The sequence below is a fragment of the Leishmania donovani genome, chromosome 32, assembly GCF_000227135.1.
Source record: "Leishmania donovani BPK282A1 complete genome, chromosome 32".
Taxonomy (NCBI): Eukaryota; Euglenozoa; class Kinetoplastea; order Trypanosomatida; family Trypanosomatidae; genus Leishmania; species Leishmania donovani.
Window position 1 is genome coordinate 14,054 of NC_018259.1, and position 20,430 is coordinate 34,483.

The 20,430-nt window shown below is 56.5% G+C and overlaps 8 protein-coding genes across 8 annotated transcripts; all 8 read right to left on the reverse strand.

Annotated features, from left to right (window-relative positions):
- On the reverse strand, positions 1-1,002 carry LDBPK_320040 (hypothetical protein, unknown function; the record flags this gene model as incomplete). The annotated part of the gene is made up of 1 exon (XM_003863375.1): positions 1-1,002. One exon carries the CDS (start codon positions 1,000-1,002, stop codon positions 1-3), a length of 1,002 nt encoding a protein of 333 aa, XP_003863423.1.
- Positions 1,003-3,407: 2,405 nt separating this feature from the next.
- On the reverse strand, positions 3,408-4,409 carry LDBPK_320050 (protein transport protein Sec13, putative; the record flags this gene model as incomplete). The annotated part of the gene is made up of 1 exon (XM_003863376.1): positions 3,408-4,409. One exon carries the CDS (start codon positions 4,407-4,409, stop codon positions 3,408-3,410), a length of 1,002 nt encoding a protein of 333 aa, XP_003863424.1.
- Positions 4,410-5,138: 729 nt separating this feature from the next.
- Positions 5,139-6,287, reverse strand: LDBPK_320060 (hypothetical protein, conserved; the record flags this gene model as incomplete). The annotated part of the gene is made up of 1 exon (XM_003863377.1): positions 5,139-6,287. One exon carries the CDS (start codon positions 6,285-6,287, stop codon positions 5,139-5,141), a length of 1,149 nt encoding a protein of 382 aa, XP_003863425.1.
- Positions 6,288-7,110: 823 nt separating this feature from the next.
- On the reverse strand, positions 7,111-7,848 carry LDBPK_320070 (Qa-SNARE protein; the record flags this gene model as incomplete). The annotated part of the gene is made up of 1 exon (XM_003863378.1): positions 7,111-7,848. One exon carries the CDS (start codon positions 7,846-7,848, stop codon positions 7,111-7,113), a length of 738 nt encoding a protein of 245 aa, XP_003863426.1.
- A 1,111-nt stretch (positions 7,849-8,959) lies between these two features.
- Positions 8,960-10,225, reverse strand: LDBPK_320080 (N-myristoyltransferase; the record flags this gene model as incomplete). Its single annotated transcript, XM_003863379.1, has 1 exon — positions 8,960-10,225. One exon carries the CDS (start codon positions 10,223-10,225, stop codon positions 8,960-8,962), a length of 1,266 nt encoding a protein of 421 aa, XP_003863427.1.
- A 2,235-nt stretch (positions 10,226-12,460) lies between these two features.
- Positions 12,461-13,375, reverse strand: LDBPK_320090 (hypothetical protein, conserved; the record flags this gene model as incomplete). The annotated part of the gene is made up of 1 exon (XM_003863380.1): positions 12,461-13,375. The coding sequence occupies one exon, from the start codon at positions 13,373-13,375 to the stop codon at positions 12,461-12,463; it is 915 nt and encodes a 304-aa protein (XP_003863428.1).
- A 2,973-nt stretch (positions 13,376-16,348) lies between these two features.
- Positions 16,349-17,044, reverse strand: LDBPK_320100 (hypothetical protein, conserved; the record flags this gene model as incomplete). The annotated part of the gene is made up of 1 exon (XM_003863381.1): positions 16,349-17,044. One exon carries the CDS (start codon positions 17,042-17,044, stop codon positions 16,349-16,351), a length of 696 nt encoding a protein of 231 aa, XP_003863429.1.
- A 1,755-nt stretch (positions 17,045-18,799) lies between these two features.
- On the reverse strand, positions 18,800-19,738 carry LDBPK_320110 (mitochondrial carrier protein, putative; the record flags this gene model as incomplete). Its single annotated transcript, XM_003863382.1, has 1 exon — positions 18,800-19,738. One exon carries the CDS (start codon positions 19,736-19,738, stop codon positions 18,800-18,802), a length of 939 nt encoding a protein of 312 aa, XP_003863430.1.
- Positions 19,739-20,430: the final 692 nt, after the last annotated feature.

Sequence of the window (20,430 nt, forward strand, 5' to 3'; positions counted from 1 at the left end):
CTATTCGGTTCCGCTGCCGCAGCTGCCGGTGTGATTGTTGCTGTTGCCAAAACCCTCGTCGCTGCTGTTCACCCATCCGCTGCCGCTCTTGCCGCTTGTGGGATGGGTTTTGGCCGCGGCCATCTCCGACGCTGGCTCATCTTGGTTGAGGAACGACACGTGGCTGAGCGGATGCGTGCTGTTCGCGTGCCCCCCAGCTGAAGAAGAGCTGGACTCGCGCTGGTGCATCTGAAGCGGCACGCGGCGTCCACCGCTTTCCCCCTCACCGCGCGTCACGGTGAAATCAGGCACCTTGGTGAAATCTCGAGCCGGGTCCGATTGCATACCGCTCTGGAGATTGGCGCCGTCCGTGAGTGTGGCATAGGTAGCATCCGCGGGGCAGATGGTTGGCGGGTGGCCCGCAGGCAGCAGCTCTGGAACGCGAATCGGCACCGTCGGAAGACCCTGGGTGACGTCGCTGACATCGCGCAGTGCGCGTGCCAGCATCGGATCGCGTGCTTGTGCTTTCTTGAGATCGGCGTGAATGTACGGGCAGTCTGTGCTGGAGTCGCAAGACCCGGTCATGGAGAAGTGCAGGCACTGCAGAACAGTGATGGTGCCGGCGTGTTCTGCGTTTGTGTCGTCGGAGAACAGCCATCGCCGGTACGCTGCCTCGTACTGCAGCAGACCGGTTGACGGAAAGACGTCGCTGACGCGGTACTCGAGGTACTGCACCTTGAACTCTTTGTGTGCCCGCATGCACAGCAGCCGGCGAAGCTCCGGGCTGAGCATCGCCTTCACCGTGCGCGTGAAAAAACGCCGGGTCGGGTTGGTGTAATGCTTACGGAGTGCATTGAGGACGTTTGCCTTGATGTGGATCTGGAAGCATGTTGCCGGGTTCGAGCTCGTGCGCCCCACACACTTGCCAAAGCTGTGCATAAAGCACACCGTCAGCAACGGCTTTCCTTCACGGTTGATCCAGCCCTTCGTCGGCTCCACACAGTCCTCGGTGACGGCAAACATCGTCTCATCCTTGCTCGACAGATCCGGTGGCTGGCCGCCACAGGATACGATGACGATAGTGGTCGGGGGCTCAGTTGCTACATCGCGCGTGATGTAGGGTAATGCGGAAGACTCCATCCCCTCTTGCTTGGGTGTTCACCGTCGCCCTCTATGAAAGTCGCAGGATGGAGAAAATGGCGTATGCAGTGACAGCTGCTGAGCGTGCAAGAAATAAGGATGGTGAGACGCAACAAGAAATGGAAAAGGGAACAAATGAACAACAGGAAAACCACCAGCTAATAACGACAATCTAAAGAAAAAAAAAAGAGACCGCGAACAGCACTGAAAGCAGGGGTGGACGCTGAGAGAGGAGCGCAGAAACAAGAAAAGAAAACCGACTGGACGTCGGAAGTTCCACGATACGGCCAAGTGGATGACAAGGCGATGCAGTTGAAGGGGGCCGAGACAAGATCGAAAAACAAAATGGGAACGAAACACCCGCAGCATGCCTGATGCGCTTTTGTTTTCTACAGCACGCTCTGCTGCCTGGAGAGGAAGAGAGGGAGGACAGACGACTATCAACAACTTCGGAGCTTCACCCTCGGCAGGCAGGGAAGCGATCCCTTCAAAAAACGGAGAATGGGGCGGTGAGTTCGCCGATGACTTTTGTGAGCGGGGCTGCACAGAATCTCTTCCTTGTTCGGTGTGCTCATCGGTGGGGGAGCCGAAGGTGACAACAAAATAAATGGAGAGAGAGAAAGTCATGTGAAAAGATGGGCATGATGCATTCCGACACCTACAACCAACCCTTCCCGAGCTGGCCAGCGTCCTATTTACCGGGAAGCGTATGCTGATCTGGTGCCCCCTCCGTTCGCCCATCGATGCCTCTAGTCGTGGCAAAGGCATCAGTGAAAATTCTGCTGTTTCGATGTCATTATCCGGTAACGCATCGCACGAACAGGAAGGAGTATGTGACTTTTTTTCTTGGGTCACCCAAGCATCCGTAGTAGTGGTGAGCGCTCAAAGGAGCGGAAAAGGGCGCGGGGGGGGGGGGTCGAGCACCTGCAGTGCCTCGATTCGTCGAGAGCTGATGTGATAAGAGCGATTACGTAGAAGGCGAAGACGTAAACAGATGGCGAAGCGCGTCATCGGAATGGTGAAGAGCAGACTCACTCAACACCGTAAATCTTTTTCCTCCTGTCTCCTGTTCTTCTAAGGCTCTCGAAAAAAGCGGGGGAAACGCAGTGAAGGGAGCCGAAACGGTAAGAACTCAAATGTGTGCTGCACAAATCGGAAGGGGATCGGGGAAGAGAGCACGGCGGCTTGACCTCCTAGTTCTCTTAGCACGCCCCATTGTTGTCTGTGGCTGCGGGCGCGGGGCTGCTGCTCTTCATGGAACACGTGTGTGGTGTGACGGCACCGCCGCCAAAACGCGCGAATCGAGCACACAATGAAATGTGTGCAGGAAGGGAGATAGGGAAAGAGAGACAGAAACATGCTAAACTCGAAGAGGAGTGACGGGGCAAAGCTGCCGACCCTTTTACGAGAAGTCGTCAAATATCTCGTGCCTTGGCGCTTATCTCTCCCTCTCCCCCTCACCCCGTCCTGAAGATGGGGGTCGATGCAGTGATATCTCCGCGCATGTGCGACCATGATCTCCACAGGAATCCTGCACAGCTGATGGACAACACTTTCATTCTCTGGGAAGACACATGAAAGGCGGGGCGAAGTCCGGAATGATCGAGTAACCCCGGACTACGAGATAGAGGTGCCAACCCTTGTGGCCGTAGATGCCCGCTCCGTTATCACCAAGGCTGCTGACGCAAACAGCACGCAACAGCGCGTCATCGTTTTTTTTTCCTCTCCTTCCCTCAACGGCGGTGCGTGCGTGTGTGGAATACGGTAGCACAGATCAGCTTCGTTTCTTCCTATTGCACGCTGAGAGATGAATGACAAAAACAGAGTTATCCACGGGGAAAGGACACGCATGCACGCAGCCAAGCGCACCCGTTCCAGTCGCACAGGCCCACGCGCGCACACACATGCGACACCGAACAAAAGTCCGTCGTTTCTAGTCGCTCCACCCCGCCAACCACCCATGCACCTATAGAGATGGAAGCCAACGATACGCAAAGCGATTGCGCGCAGGGGGAAAACAATCAGGAAAGAAGGCGGGAATCGGGGCGCACAGGGAGGGCTGAAGCAACCACAACCGCAACCACTACTCAACGAAAATGAGGAACAGAACAGGGTGGCCCGTCCTTTATCGCCTCGGCATGCCCTCCAGATAATCTGCACTTGAGGGGAATCCTTGTAGCCGTTGTTGCGCTGGCAAGCCACGAAAGCTCCAAAAGGTGAAGTAGAAGGAGGGGAGAACAGGAAAAAAAAATGGTTGACACTAGCAGCAAGTCTGTAGCTGCACTGCTCTACTGCTGGAAGTCCTTCAAAGGAAGTTTAATCCACGGTTCAGTGAAGTCGACACCTTCGCGAAGCACAAACACCTCAGACTTTGAGTTTGTCACGACGAGCATCTCACCCGAAGGGGCCCAAGAAAGCCTCCAGACAGGCTCTGCAAACTCGATGACACTCCGCTCCCATTCCGTAGCCTGCGAGGCACCCTCGCTGATCTCCGCACACAGCTGATCCCACGGCTTCCGGTACATGACAACTGTCTTATCCTGCCCGCACGACGCAAGGATCACGAAGCGGGATGCTGGGGATGTAGGGCAGAATGCAACATCGCGAACCCAGTCCGCGTGCGCTTCGATCACCTGATGCAGTTCAAACCCCAAGCCGCGCTCTGGGGAGCTCGCAGATACCCACAGGCGCACGTGGCCGTCGCAGCCGCCAGATGCAACCACTACGTGGTCGACCAGCTCCGACTTGAATGGCGCGAACGTTACGCTCGTTGCCCCCATCGCGTGCGCGATTTGGTTGCTATTGTTGCTTAACTTCACGCTGGGCTGCCAGCAACCGTCACGGTATGTGGTGATGGCAACGGTGCCGTCGCTGCTGGCGGTGGCAACGACCGGGCCGTATTCCTCGGGCGCCCACTGCACCGCGTTTACGCTGCCTTGGTGGATGTCGATGACATGCACAGGAGTCCACTTAGGTGCACCTTGGTGGATCTCTTTCCAAATTATCGCTTTCTGATCGTACGAGGCAGAGGCGAGAAGATTGCCGAAGCGCGGGTGCGCCCAGCTAACCATCCACACAGGGCCCTCATGGCCAGTAAGAGTTGCCACGCGGTTCAACGGGGCACCCGCCCGGGCGACGTGAATGCCGATCGTTCTATCGGAGCTGGCAGTGGCGAGCTGCAGACCATAGTAGTCGAACTGCGTGTCATGAATGACATCCGTGTGCTCGTGAATAGCTGGCACCTGCGGCGCAGCGGGGGCAGCAGCGCCATTTGCCAGGTGTGGCACCATTCCTGGTGCACGAAGTTGCTGAGGAAACGTCTGGGTACGCATGTTGGACTGCGCTGGACTCTCTCGTGTTCACACTTAGCAGGACAACAACAAAAAAAAGCGAGTGGCGGTATGAGCTAAACAGCGGGAAACGCCCGGGGAGAGCAGCGGAGACGCGAGAGATTCAAGGCAGAAGTGCAGAGCCGGCGTACGGCCAGGAGGGAAGCGCGAGAGCCAAAAGGGGGGGGGGTGGCTGAAAGGCCATCGCAAAGTGTGGGAGAGCGGTAGTAGGAGGAGAAGGCAGCAGAACACCGACAGCATGCAGGGAAATCGCTGTCGTGAGACATGCTAAAAAAGGCGTAATGGCAGCAGGACATGAACACGGAGATTTCCCCCTCAAGATGCTTTCGAATGGTGGCTGTCATGTTCTATTCCCCTCATCATCTTTTTTTCGCCGTCACTTTCTGAAGCAGTGGTCTGCTGAGTAGTGTTAGCGGCCCTTGTGGCAGCACAAAAGCATCAGCTGTCTCAGCCTGCATTGCACTCTGCAGCACAGCACTGTGGATGCTATCACTGAAATTTTACCTTGTTCTCCTGCCCTTTTGTAAAGTGACGCGCCTGTGCGGGGGTGCAGATACCAAGAAAGATGGAGAGCGTGGCTGGTGATGCCGGGATCCATTGTGCCCCCCTTCTTGCCAACCCTCACATCAACACAGCCGTGCACTACGCACCATATTAACGTTGCTTTGGCTACTGCGTCTGCGGGTCAAGCCATGCGCCCCTCTCGGTCGGTCGCAACAACGCCACCAGGCAGCGCGACAGTGCCGATGCGGGCAGCGATGCCCCCACCACGTCACTGTCATCTCGCGCCCCCTCCACCACACTACGCAACGATGCTAGCTCATACACGGTCATCTGCGTGTGCACCTGACGCGTTTCCTCGCGGCGAAGCATCGCCCGACTCAGGCTCACCGCCTTCACCGCGTATGCTTCACAGGCCTGAAGCTGCGCAACAAGCGATCTGGAGCTCGAGCCTCCTGGCGATGCCTCGCCCCGAGCACGCTTGGCGGAGGGGGCGTCACCTACGGGGGTGGGTCGGCGACGCTCCACCACGGGGACGTACCAATCCCGCTGTTTAAACGGCAATGGACAGTCCCTCAGCACTGTAGGGTGGCAAAGTGCCAGCTCGTTGTCCTCGCGTACGGTAACACGCAGGTCCGGAATGCCTGGTAGCAGTCCCCCTGTCCCACTGCGACGCAGTAGCCAGTAGGAATTCAGTTCCTCCAGGACCTCCTCGCCGACATCCTTTTCGCCTAGAAAAGGTCTCGCGTACAGCAGAAGACGCTCCAGCGGGACCTCAGGGTGTCCATGGGCAGCCAGCTCCAGTGCTGTGAAAGTGTCCTCCAGCACAGACGTGCTCAGTTTCGACAGAATCGGCATGTGGCTACCAGCACCGCCAGTTTTACCCCGAACGGCAGACACAGCGCCATCGTCCCCGCGAATAGCTAAAACTGGACGCCGAGACAGCCACGCACGATCAAGCTTATCTGCTATGTAGCGGACCGACACCGGTTCGCGACGGTCAAAGCTCGATGTGTAGAGGCTGTCGGGACCTAGCACGAAGGCGTCCACGTCCACCAGTGACGACTCCCACTCATCACGCTGGCGTATTTGAGGGCGGACGATGGATGGCGCCGCGATGGTGCTGGAGTCGTTCAGCGGCGAGCACGGCACTGTTGGTGCGGACGCTTGGCCTGCGCACGCATTCGAGAACGGGGAGCGCGGTAGCAGCGGTGATGCCGGAAACTTCAACACCGATGCTGTGGCCGGCGAGAAACTGTCAACGCTAACATGGTGGAGCACTAACTCCTGACTCGGCAGCAGCTTTGGATGGTTCATCGTAAAAAAGCAGCTGTGACCGCCTCCACACAAAGCTGAAGGGAGGGGAGGTGCTGCTGCACCTGCTAAGCAGCCCGGGCAAGCCGAACAAAAAAATAAGTAGGGCCGCAGAGAAAGTGAGAAGATCGGTGACGACGAGAATTCGAAGTAGGGGCGCCGAAAGATTATTGTCGCCACAGTCATGTTGTCGTCCTGATCGTGTGTCGCAGGAGAACCTTGCTTGCACGTAGGCGACCATTTGGCAAAGCAGAGAAGCCCCCTGCGATATGCATCAAATTTTCTCTGAACTCTTCACGATTTCACTCTCTTGGAAGAGGGGGGCCAACAGAATGCCGTAAGCGGGGCGAGGGGGCGGGGGAGCAGGCTTCTCGGACCTGCCAGGGTTGCATCTTGAGAACCATCAGCATCCACCAAGAGAACAGAGTATGAAGTCAGTACCTCCACGAGCACACTGAATGCATGGCAACGAAGGAAAAAGAAATGGATGCGAACACACACTAGAGGATTGCGACCGAGAATCCCGGGCATCAGCCCTGATGCCCGGGGACGACAGGAGGAGGGCGATACACACCCGAAAGCCCTGAGAGCCCTCCAAAAGTCCCATCCTGGGACGCACAGAACGGCTTCTACAAAAAGGAATGCGAAAATGCAGCTCGTTTCCACCACCCACCCACTCACGCACTCGTTGCGGCACGCCAGCCAACAAGTCTGTTGTGTGGTCAATGGCAAACAAAATGAGCGCTCCTCTGTCATCATCGGCTTCATTACCATTACGTGCGACGACAATGAAGACACACACACATACTCGTCAGCGACCCGCCAGCTAGCGCACCACCAGGATACCAAAAAGCATGAGGAAGAAGAACAGCATTGCAAACACTTTCAGAATGAGCCCGCGGTTGGAGCTCAGGTTCGTCAAGTATCGCATCAGTTCATTGCTTCCGGCGTTGACGTGACGCACAGCGTTGTCCACATCCGTGTCAATACGAAGCACAACCTCCTCCTGCTCCTGAACAAGGCGCGTGAAATCGTTGAAGAGTTCACCAACTTCCTGCACAGCTGCCTCGATCTCCAGCACGGCGTCTGCTCGCTGCTGGTAGTACTGTGTGCTGCCCGCTCCGGAGAGCAGCAGTTGCTGCTGTTGATGCTGCTCCTGGTCCTGAAAAAGCGCGCTCTCAAACGTTTGCGGCCGATCCGCTGTGGTGAACATGTGACGCCGGTTCGCCTTATCCTTGAGGCTTTTGGATTGATGCTGGAGAGTGGTGCGGAACTGCTGTCCGGTGCGAGCCAGCCGGCTGCGCAGCGTCTCAACAACGGTGTCGCTGTGCTTCTCAGACGTACGGAGGTGATAAGACGAGCTGCCAAACATACCGCGAGCATCGCCCATGGGCTGAATGCACCCTTTTTGTGACTCAACGGCTCGCCGCTTCAGCTCCTCCAGCGTTCCTGCATCGTTGTGGAGGCGTTGCAGCGAGCTCTTCACCATCTGCGTCAACTCACTGACCTCAGCCGTCTGGTCGTCGAAGACGCTCTGACGGTTTGCCAGCTGCGTCAAACGCATAATGTACTCAGAGACGGTGGCAATGTTGTTGGAGAACTCTTTGGCAAAGCGGTTGAATGTTTGCACGTCGCTACTGCTGTGCAAACCAGTGGACACCACCGCACCACTGCTCGGCGGCGGTCGACTCCGCCTCTGCCGAGAAAAGAGGTCATAGAGTTCGTTTGACCGATCGCGTTCGACAACCATGATGGCGACGCAGCTGCCGCTGCCACGTCAATGGCAGCGCCCCCGACAAGCACTCGTTGCTGAGGAAGGGAAAGAAGGAGTGGTGCAGACCGCAGTAATTTTCTTTGTTTTTGTCCGGCGTGGTGAACGCCTCAGCGCTGCGAAGCCGTACACGTTTATCCTAGTGAGCACACTTTCGGCCGATGGGGTCGTGGCCGGACGAATGTGTGGGTGTAAGAACGACTCTCGCAAAAGCCCCTGGGTCAGCACAGAGTGCAGGCGGCAGCAGCAGATGGCAAGAGAACGAGAGGAAGGGAGACAAAATGCACACGAAGATGAGGGGCACAAGGCGACGAAGAGAGGAGCGCATGAGAACATGCACGGAGAGAAAAAAAGACGACATCAACGCGCTGAATGTGCGGAACAGAGGCAGTGGAGTCACGTGTCCCATCGCATGGTGCTTTCTTCTCGCCCTCTGCCCATCTTTGTCCCCCCCCCCAAGACGTGACCAGTTGCGGGATACGCAGTCCGCGTGGGGCTCAAAGTCAACGAAGACCGAAGAAAAGCAGATAGAAAGGCAGAGCGACGCCTGGTCCACCATGTTTTCTTCCGCATCCCAGTCTCCCCCGGCTGTCCTCACGTTTCGCACGAAGAGAAAAGGCGGCGCGCTAATGGAAAGTCGGTGCCGCCATGGCTGCATGTGCAGCTGGTGGAGCCTGATCGATGAGTCTTCTAAAGAGGAGTGGTCGATGTACTCGTTGCTGAATGCGCGAACCTCCTTTTGACACGTTTAACCACAACGAAAACTAGCCCCTTACACTCTCTACGCCAACTTTATTCTCTCTCCGCTCCCGATCTGCTCCTCCCCCCCCCTCCGCTCGCACTTACAAGGGGGAGTATGAACGTGAAGGAGGGTGAAAGACGGAAAGGTGGGGCGGTGCGTAGACTACAACATCACCAAGGCAACCCGAGAAGGCTTGATCTTTGGATACCCCCAGTTGTAGAAGTAATAGCGAAGATGACCGTCGCCGGCGCCAAACTTGAGCTGCTCAACGAACGACCGGTTGTCGAGGATCTCTACCATATTGCACACGTCGAAGCCGCGTGAGTGCGCCACGATCAAAAGGTCGAGAATGAGTTGATGCAAAGGCATACTCGTTGCCGCATAGTAGTGAACGTAAGCTGCGTTCAGAATGTTATAATTGCTGTTCCCAATCACGGTCGATGGAATTCGATAGAAGGAAAAGAAGTCCGTCACCTTCTTATCGTTTTCCACCACGTAGGTGAAGACCACACCGTCGCGCGGAAGGAGGTAGTGGCTGATCTCGGCATCGCTAAAGACGGGACCTACATCGAAGTTGTCCAGGTAGTTCATGAGAATTCGCCGTACCTGCGGAACGTCAGATGGCTTCATTTCACGAAGACCAGAGTTCTTTGGCGCGTTCGGCAGCTGGTAGTTGCGCTTCAGCATCGCCATTGGGTTCTGAAACTTCTGGTACTGTGCAGGAATGCCGCTGAAGCGGATCTCCACAAGCTTCTCGGGGTTCAGGCTGCGGTGGAAGTACTGCCCTGATGCATACGGAGTGGGTAGCAGCACACCAGCTGTGTACACCGCCTGCCACACGTTGGTGCGGTTCACGCGGCGCGTCACCTCTTTGATCAAAATAGGGGCAAGCCGCTTCTCCCGCAGTTGCTTGTGGACACAGAGAAAGTTGATTTCGCAGATGTGACGGGGTGCATCATACTTGGCCGCCTCCTCCTCTTGGCCCTTTTCCTGTGCTTTCACTTTCATGTACTTGGGGGTGCCCATGCGCAACGTCACGGGAACGCCGGCAATGAAGGCCAGCAGCTTCTTATCCGCCTTCCGGCGAACGGCAACGTGCCAGTCCGGGATGTAGCTCGGTGGGCATAGTGCCCACTGAAGAAACTCCTCGGAGTAGTTGAAACGAAACATGCTGTCGTCGTCCTCGACGTAGTTATCGCGGAGAAGCTCGTAAATTGCGTGAATGTCATCGGCCGCCTCCATGTTTGGCGTCCACCACTCAAATGTGCTGGCGATCGGGTATGGTTCCTCAGGAATATCGGCTACCGTTTTTGGCTCGTCCATCGGACCGGCGAACACGATTTTCTCCGTCTCATCTTCCGTCTGCGGTACGGGCTGTGTGCTCCAGAATGCATGCGCAGCGTCAGAGTTCGATGGATTGCGAGACATCGCCGTATTCGTGTGCGTGTGCGTACAGCCGTGCAGTCGCCCCTACTTGAGTCAAGCAAAACCCAGAAGAAGATTGAGGTGCAGCTACGTAGCACACACGCACACACAAAGGCGCAAGCTAGCGAAAAAGACAGAGCTGAGGTGCAGGGGAGACGAGGGAGAAAGATCGTGTTACAGTGGGGGATGAGAGGAAAGCAACAGGAGAGGAGAGGGCAAGAGAAAAGCTAGTCGCAAAGGACGAAAGTAGTCGGTTGACGAAGGTCGGGAATATGGCGAGCGTTCCAAGAGGATGGGAAGAAGCAAAATAAAAAAAACATTGACACCCCCTCAACACACGTAAGCACGCGCACACAGCCGCACGGTGATACGCATACTTCGTGGAACGCCACTGGCAAAAGAGAAGGCGCGAGCAGAGGGAGGATTGAGACGCGGGGCCCCTTGAGCTGGGTCTCCGCTGCATCTGGAGTCGTCATCACTCTTCTCCCCAACCATCCGAGCGACTCACTGCAAAAAGAAAAAGCAGCATCAACTCGTTCCACAATCTAGCCATTAACAGCAAGGCTATCACTTGCAGCTCCAGTGGCGCTTTTCGAAGAAACCACAAAGACGGCAGCTGCAGAAGAAAGGAACGAGCGCGTCGAGGGCGACACGAGCACGTGAAAACGAGGCGGAAACGATCAGAGAACGGTGCATATGCGCCGTGGAACTCTATACTTCACTCATCTCTCTTCAACTTTTTCTGAAAGGTGCAAAAAGGCCCCAAGGCTCACAGTGTGTGTTTTGCTGTTCAACGCATTCGTTTCTCTGCCACTCCAACACAAGGCAAGCTCCGCTCCACCCACGGCCTGTCACAGTCCCCCCCCCCGCGTCGCGCGAAGAAGCGGCAGGCACGCGGTGCAGCAGTGCTGCCGACTCAGCTATCTGAGCACGGCCATCTGCCCTCGAGCTCTACCCCACCCACCCGCCGCCTCGCCGGCCGCCAGCTGGTGCCTCCCTCCCTTCTCGGAATGGGCGCGGGCGCCGCTGCCCCCGCCCTCCCCCCGCCCGCACACCAGTGGGCGGTGTAGGGGCCCGGGCGGGTTACTCTCGAGACGCGGTGACACGCTGCCGAACCATATGGATGGCACACGCGTGTTCACTGTCGCCGGTCGCCCCGACGCAACGCCCGGCCAGGACCCGACCAACTACATCAGCAGCGATACGTCGCCCGGACTTCCAGCACGGCGCCGGCGCCGGCGACCCTGTCACCACCACAGGTGGTTCGGCACTTCGCAAGGAATGAGGGGGTCTGGGCTGCTTGGCTTTGCCGCCGAGTAGAGTAGTGAGCCCTGTAGCGCCATGCATTGAGGTGCCTCTCCTCCCCTCCCCCGTCATCCGGGCGGAAAGCAGAGAGGTGCCGAAATATATGAAGTTTCACAACGGCTCACATCCGCGTGCGTGGAATGCCAAAGGGGCAGAGCAAAGAGACTCACACGTCAAGATGTCATGGAAGGATGCACACAAAGGTCCGAGTGAATTGGGCAATAGAGAAATATGGAAAGAGGAAAACGGAGGTGGCAGGTAACGAGAAAGGGCGGGATAGACGAGGTCGATAAAGAGCAGAACCTGCGGTGACGACGAGCTATACTTTGTTAATTGTCTCTGTAAGGCACCAATCTCGCATTGGATGGGGCGTCGTGCACCCCTTTGGCAGTGTCCTATACGGCTGTCCAAGCCGTTACGTGTATTGAGAGTTTTCCACCAGGCGGCAAGATGGGTGCTCTCTCCTTCCCTCTCTGCCTGTAGGGAGGGGAGTGTTCAGTCAAGTGCGAGTGGCTGGTGGCGAAGATTGTCAAGGCGCTTCCTCTTGGCGTGCCTTACTTGTGCAGTGGCATCCTCTTTGATGACTTGAACGGCGGTGTTTCGAGCACAAACCTGCTCGAGGCCGTTCTTACTTTGTTTCGACGGTGTTCCCCCTCCCTGCATGGGCACGACCCGGTATACGTGTTTCTGAGAAATCGAGTCCCTGGAGGAGAGGGGGGGGGAGCTGCGCTTCGTCGCGCTGTTTCGTCTTCACACACGCTTCGTCGGAGAAGGGGTGTGTTCTGCGCATGCAACGCCGATACGCTTTTCCGCCGCCCATCCGTCACATCACCTCACCGGTGCAACCCATCTCTGACTCAATTCAAAGACCACACTCACACGAAGGCGCAGCAGCGAATCGATGACGATGAAAGAACGTTATCGAGAGTACCGTTAGTTGATGAAGTCCGGCATATCCGGCATGTCCATCAGGTCTTGAAATGCGCGCGCGCACACCAGACCCCCAAGCCAGAACTTGCAGAACCGGCGGCGTCGTGCCTCGGGCTCCGACACCCACCACACCTCCCACCCTTCCGGGATACTGCGAACGGTGCGGTGGTTCTCCACCAGGACTACTACAGCCTTTGCAGTCGTCACTGCTGCCCTGAGGCGCTGTCGCAGATCGCCGGTCGATGCATTTTCTTGTATGGGACGGTGAAAAAGCCGCGACTGTGGACCGAAGAAGTCGCGGTTGATGCTCTGCAGCTCCCGACTGAGCGCGCGCTCACTCTTCTCCGTGTCACCGGCACCAAAGCTGCCGTGCGGCGTGCGCGTGGCAGATAGCTCCATCACATCAAAACGCCTGTCCAAATTACTCGCGGGGCGCGCCGTAACGGCAGTGTCCGCTGCTGCAACCACGGAAACGTTGCTAGTAGCAGCAGAAGGCGAATACAATGTCGGGTGCACAGGAGATGCGGCCGCGGAACCCACAACCACCAGGTCCGATGTCGGGAGAGGGGGAACAACAATGCGCTGAAGACGGTTCTTGTTCCACTTTGGCATGTGCTCGGTCGCGAAGAGGCCGCGGCGAAAGGAGAGCTGCGTCCGGCGATAGCGGAAGATGTGTGCGTGGCGGAACCGCACAAACGACGGGTACGCCCCCCAAAATGAAAGCGTGAGAAACATCACGCCGGAGGCATACAGGTAGGTGTTGTACACGTAGGAAGCCTGCTCCAGGAGCGGATCCACGAGTGTCTGAAACGGGTTCTGGTTCTCCTCCATGATCCGCTCAATCAGCTTCCTGTCACGCTCCTCCTCCTCACGGTCGTGCTTCGTCCGCACGCCGATGGTGTCGGAGCTGCCTCCCATTTCGGCTGGAATGAATCGTGCACGCGGAGAGAGCAGAGGAGTGGAGACTGTTGGGCAGGTGCATTGCCTGGGCGTGGTGGATATTTCAAAGCGCAACGTCCTCTGCGGCCGACGTGGTAGTGACTCCGTGTAGACCGACGAACAGAGATTAACTACAAGCCTGCGACAGTTGTGTCGGCACGAGCCACATTCACGCACCCTTTCTTGTTCGCCGCAGCGGCCGACGCGTGACTGAGAAAGAGAGACGGCAACGCCTCAGGGAAGCAGGCAGGCGCGTGGCCGTCTAGCAGGGCACCGCAACAGCGTGGGCAAGGGGAGGATTTTCAAAGGAAGATGCGCCGATGAACGAAGCCGAGAAGACAGCTTATTCTACTGTGCGTGTGCTGCTGCTGCTGCTGCTGCTGCTGCTGTTGTTGTTGTGTTTACTTGAAGGCAGGATAAAGGAGGCGAAAGGGCGATTCAATGATAAAAGTTCCTTGCTGAGAAGAGCTGTTGCGCTGCACGAAACCGCACGTAAAGCGACGTGTGTCACCTACCTCGTCTTTCTTGCCAAGAGGCGGCCTCCACAAAGCAGAATAAAATGACTCATCGCAAGCCAGCTCGTTTTTGCTAATAGAAATCACAACAGCAGACACGGCAGAAGATGGTGGTGCGAAACGCAGCGCTACGTTATCGCACCGTATTCTTTTGTAGCGTGCAATTTTTGCGAATTTCTGCCTCTGGCGGGGCTGGAGTTACCTGACTAGAGACACTCACAACGCCTACGCGCCGCATCCATAACGCAGTCAAAGGGAAACAAGAGGAAGAGCAGCAGTACACATCAACTGCGCCATGGAGAGGCACAGGGTGACACGCGTACACCCGCACATGTTCCAGCACACCAAGTACTCCAATAGGAATAGAACGACGAGGCAGCAGTTGTCTAAGCCTGCTCCGTCAAAGCAGCGAGACGAGATTTTCGGAGCCCATCACAAAAGAAAAAAAATTGGCTCCGGCGCATTGTGCTTTTTCATCTCCACAGCCAGACCATTAGTGAGCATTTCCTCGACAACGAGGTACGCCTTCTCGAGGTGGTACATGACCTCCAGCTCGCAAGTCCTTTCAAAAGTACGTGTCAAAACGATCGACGGCTGCTTGAATGAGTCCCGTGATGGCCAGGTCGTTCTCTTGATGAGCCTCGCAGCCGACAACAGCGTTCTGGCAAAGAACGCTGTCAGCGCCAAGGATAAAGTAAAGGAATGCGTATGGACCTTAGATGACGCTGTGGTTAAGGTGATCCAGAAAGTTGCGGTCGTCCTCACGTCAGCACAGGCATGTGCGGTCTGCTTCACTTTCCAGAGCAGCGCGGGTGCCTAGAAGGATGAGGTGACGTTAGTGGGAAAATCGCATCCCCTCTTGCTTCTCCATCCAAATTACAAACTCGATTGTCATTCAGCCGCTGGTGTTGTGGCGAACGTGGGCTCCTTCTCCGCACCTCCCTTTTCGGGCACGAGAGGATGCCCGTCAGCAGAATGGCACGTCACCAACGCGAGTAAAAACGCACGCACACACACACACACACACACACAAAGATCGTCCTCTCTGAGAAAACAGAAAGGGAGAAGAGAGAAGTGAGACGAGAGCTCACAGCGGTGTGAGAGGCGCGCGCGTAGGCCGTCGCATTTGCACGAGAGTGGCCGGTGCAAGGATCAAATTGAAAGAAAACAACGGGGCAAGCGAGCTGGCGTTAGAGTAACTGGCAGGTGCTTTCAGAGCAGCGCATATTCTCATGGTAAGGGTGTGTTGCAAGGTCGGCGGTGACAGTGCTTGGGTTAAGAAAAGGCTCTTGAAAGTTCCCCATCGTTAGGGCGACCGTGAAGAAGGCGTACCAACAGGAGTAGCCGGTGAAGAGCAGAGCCAAAGAGAGAGAAGAGGGGGTGTCCACGGGAGAGAAGGAGAAACGACCTGTAGCAACCATGACGGAGAGGCAGTCACACAATACCCCTTGTCGCTGTTTTCGCTTCCCCGCACCCATGCTTCATCTTGCACATTTAGCGGAGAGTCGAGTGCAGAGACTAACAGAAGAGAGCAGAAACGGAGGTCGAGAGGTGAAGGACCCACAGCACAAAGAGCCCAACTGTTTACTTGACTGAATTCAAGGAGAGCGCACAAGACTACGCTTTCATGTGACTCCCATCAGAGACGGTGCTTCGCTTGTCCATTGTCCCCTACCGCTTACATTTTATTAGCCTGGCAGTCCTTGTTGAAGCTCTTTGGTGTTGTCCCCCACCCTCACCCCGCTTGTACGTGCGTTTCTTTTTCCGGCCAATATAGAGAAAGGGCGATACTCCTCTTTGTTGGACTTTTTTTCCTTCAGGAAAGTAGATAAAAAGACGCAGAGAGTGTGTGTGTGTGTGTGTGTGGTGAGACCCGAAGTCCGTAGAGGTGGAAGGAAGAATCACGAAGGAGGAGGAGGAGGAGTAGGGAGGGGCACAGTAAAAAGAAAAACAAAAAGCCTGTGAGACCAACAAACTGCAGAGACCGCTGCACACTAAAACACCCCCCCCCTTAACCAAAGAAAAGCACATTCACCCGCAAAAAAAAAAACGATTTGCGATCAGCTTCGCACGGCCCTGTGGAATGTACACCTTTTGTGGGCTCCACCTCGCACACGGCTGTGCAGATGAACGCCCTTGCCCGCGTGGTGTGAGGTTTGTGCATGGGTGCGGTTGTGTGTGAGACCACCTCTGCGAAGAGGGCATCACCATTCGCTCCTTGGTGCGATGGATGTGTGGGGTCGAGCGCTGCATCGAGGGAAAGAGAGAGATGAAGAGCTACGACGGAGAGCTTCGACTCCGCACACTCGCGTTCACACACCCACACAAGAAAAGGACACCAGCAACCATCCTTGTATATACATAGAGCCGCCCCGCACCACCACGGCATCGGACCTGTTAGGGAAAGCGTAGAGAGGAGTGGGCGGTGCGGCTACCGTCACATCTCTGACTTGGCTGTGCTGCTTCGTGTGTAAGTTCGTATAAGTGCATAAAAACGTGCTATGGGGACACGAACGTCGTCGCACCGCGTAAAATGCTCGCCGCATAGCATTCTGCCAAACATTTCCAAGCCCCTATCCGCCTGCATTCGCCCATAGTTCTCCTCATCTGTACGACCTGTTTGTGGCGCGAAGCGGGGAATGGCGAGTGCGTTCTGATGCGGATACACATTATCAGGTGCCGAGTCGTCCAGGATTAAGGCGGTGCGCTCCTCAAATTGAAAACCGTCCAGCATGCTGAGATTCTTTATTAAGCGCCCGTAGCCGTCGCCTACGCACGCGTCGCGGGTGTACCACCGAGACTCGTCAATAAGATTATCAGGCAGCAGCCACCGAAGCAGCGTCCGCGCGTACAGGTCCTCGCCGGCGGTGAAGATACGCATATCGTAGTGCTCTGCGCACTGGTAAAGGAATTCATTCAACCCAGGTCGCCTAAACGCGTAGTAGGTCACACTGGGGTCGTCCTCCAGCGTGAATTGGAAGAAGTCTTCATTGGTGTCGATAAAAAACGTCGGTTTCTCAAAGTAACAGTGGACAAGAGTCTCGTCCATGTCTAAGAAAAGCGTCCGCCGGTGGTTATTAACGCCCACGTACTCCTCTGGCTTCGTGAAGAACCGAGGTGGACCGTCGGCCATCCTGCATCCTCACAACGGAGAACACTGTAATTTGCAACGACAGCGCACTGCAGGCTCAATCGCCAGCACTCCCCAGGGCGCACGCACGCGCACAATAAGCCTCTTTCTCCACCACACCGAGAAAAAAAAAGATAAAATAATAATAGTAATAAAAATCAAAACACAGACACGGACAGGGACGAAGGAGGATAGACGAGCCCGGAAAAGAGAAAGCCAAAGAATACGAAGCTGTGATCGAGCCTGAAGACAAAAATGAGGGAATGTGCGGTGTGTCGAGGGCCTCCTCTGGAAGGGTAGCGGCGCGCCGCTTCTTTCGTACAGCACCACTCCGAAACGCACCCGAGCCACCCCACGAGAGAACAGCAAAAACGAGAACCTCTGGCAGCCGCACGCTTTGCCCCTCCCCCGCTTCGCCTGCCTTGGCGCGTTCAGCTCCGTGCACGCCGCCGCTGCTTTGTGCGGTGCAAGGAAAGCCAGCAGAAGAGTGGATCCTTGCTCTTCCTTTGCCGCTTTTCTGGTTCACCTGCTACTAGATGGCGTCCTTCTCTGTTTTGATTTCTGTTTTGGTTTGCTGAGGTTGGTCCACTGGTTTGTTTGGTTGCAGTCGCAGACGTCCCACACACAAGCCAGCACACACACACACACACACTGAACAAGGATCAAGTCAGTGGCGTTTTTACTTGATATGGTCACTTCTTCTGCTACGTCTCCCCTCTTCTCCTGTTTGCTTGTTTGTTTTTGTATGTTGTGGTTGTGGTGGCGTTGGTTGAAGTCGCGCGAGAAAGGAAGAATAGGCCGGTGTGTTGACAGGTGGCGAAGGAAAGGTGTGTGAGGATAACGGCGGCCAAGAGGAGGGACAGGAAGAAGTGCAGAGCGTCTGCTTGGGTGCCGCAGTGCATGTGCGCGAATCAGCACCGCTGCAAATGGAATAGAAGCGTCGCACTGAAGACAGGTCCGGCAAGCCCTGAAAAGAGAGCTGCAAAGTGTTTGTCGACGTGCGGAGCATCAAGAGGGTCGTGGAGAAAGACGCTAGTCAGCTCGCGTCCTGGAGACACCGATGCTTCACTAAAGCACACGAAAAAGGCGTCAAGGGCCTCATCTCAGGCGTCATCAAAACGGAAGCAATGCAGCGGCTGGATGGCGTGGCCAGCGAAGCGGGTGTCGTTGGCGAGTTGCGGCAACGGGGTGAAAGAAGAGCACGTGACCAGAACACTGATGCAAGCTCCAGTGACGCCGCGCAGACTTTATTCATCAAAGCCGATCTTCCCTGCCTGGAGCCGTTACTGTGTGCGTGTGCGTGTGCGTGTGTGTTTGTGTGTCTTGAAAAGCGAATCGCAAATACTTAGGAGTGGGATAGGCCAAAGATGATGATGATTAACTGATGTGGTTGCCGCTATGACGGGGAGTAAGTATGTGTCTGTTGAGAAGTAAGAGGGAGCGGCAGAACCCGGAGTCATCAGCGCAGTCCGCCACGTAACTCACCTAGGATGCAAGAGAGGTCGAACGGAGGAGACAACAGACTGTAGTGAGGCCGAAGACGATACCGTCGCTTCTGTTCTGCAGCGGCTCGCCCCCTCTCCGCGCTCTCGCCCTCCCTTTTCACCCCTCCTTGGTGCCCTCTGAGTCCCCGCACAAGGGCCCCCTTTCCGTAAAGAAAGGACATCCACAAAAAAGCGGGTAAGACACTGAGTGAACCTTCTCGAGAGCGACGTCGAAGGCAACAGTCTGTACGTGGATTTAGGGTAGGGTTGCTTGCTATAGCGTGTGCTCGCTTTGGAAGCCGGACTTGACAAACTCGTAGGTGCCGAAGAAAATGCTCCCGCCTAGCGAGATCCATAGCACGCGTGTCGAGGCGCCGCGGAAGAAGCGCTGTGCGTAGCCGAACCTGTCACCGGGTCGGGCTGGCTCACGAATCAGCTCATCCAGTACATACCGTATGCTCACTTTCTCTTGCCCCGGCCCGCGCCGGAACAACATGATCCGTGTTTTTAGAACGTCCAATGGGGTTGTGAGGAAGGCGGCGCACCCGCCACTGAAGGCACCGCAAAAGGGAAGGCTGAGGGAGGCGTAGGGGTGGTCCGTGGACGCGCGCATTTTAGCCTTGAGAGATTCGTACAGGGACATCTGAATGACGGAGAACGGCAGCTCGCGCATCAGCATGATCGGCATGCCTCGAAAAAGATGATGCATACCGGAGAGACGAATTGGCGGCGGCGGCGGCACAGCTGCCGCCAAGTCTCGTGGAACCACCAGCGGCGTTGCCGTGTTGTTGGTGACGTTACGCAACACGGAGGTGATGGTTGCGTGATGTCCGGCTTGCATCTGCTGCTTTACCATCTCTACCGGTACACGGATACAGCAAGCAAAGCACTCCCCGCATACGGCGGCCGCGGCCTGGCACGCCATTACACTCGGCGTGATGGCTACCGAAGTGGCCTCGATCCCGCTTGCAGCGCGGCTGGGAGCTGCAAGTGACAAGAGCAATCGCTTCGCTGTGTCGTAGCCGAAGAAAAACGCAGCCCCGCCAGGCACTGAGCCCACCGCCATAGCACTCAAGCCCTTGTAAACATTATTAAAGCCGCCGGAAGCCAAAAAACCTTCCTTGGACTGAAGGCGCGTCTTTACCGTGTCTATGGGGTAGAGACTAAGGTCAACGAACAACCCAGCACACGCGCCAGCCACGAGCGACTCCATACGATCTACACACCTCCACAATTTAAGACATCAAGCAAGTACAATTTCGCGTGGTGTGCCGCCGCGATTTCTTAGTGCGAGCACCCAAAATGGTCGTCGGGGCAGGGACAACGGCCGGAGAAAACAACACACAAGCACAAACCGCCACGCCCCGTATATCTTTTCCGTGGGGCATCAGTAGGAGATACGCAGGTCCGCATAAGAGAAAAGAGAGAAGAAAGTGGCGATCTACGACATCTGTTACGACAGCCGTGTGTGCATCGGCTGCAACCTGAAAGCACCAGAGGGTAGCTGACATCTCGAAACTTTGCTCCCTTCCCGCGAACGATAATCCCCACGCCCAATGATGAGGGAGGCCTCCATGCGCGGTGTCGCAGGGCCCAGTACCCCCGCCCTCTCTCTCTCTGGAGAAGCCGGGAGGCCACCCTATCGCTGGCCAAGTGCCGAACCACCTGTGGTGGTGACAGGGTCGCCGGCGCCGGCGCCGTGCTGGAGGTCCGAGCGACGTATCGCTGCTGATGCAGTTGGTCGGGTCCTGGCCGGGCGTTGCGTCGGGGCGACCGGCGACAGTGAACACGCGTGTGCCATCCATATGATTCGGCAGCGTGTCACCGCGTCTCGAGAGTAACCCGCCCGGGCCCCTACACCGCCCACAGCGGTGCGGGCGGGGGGAGGGGGGGGGGAGCGGGGCC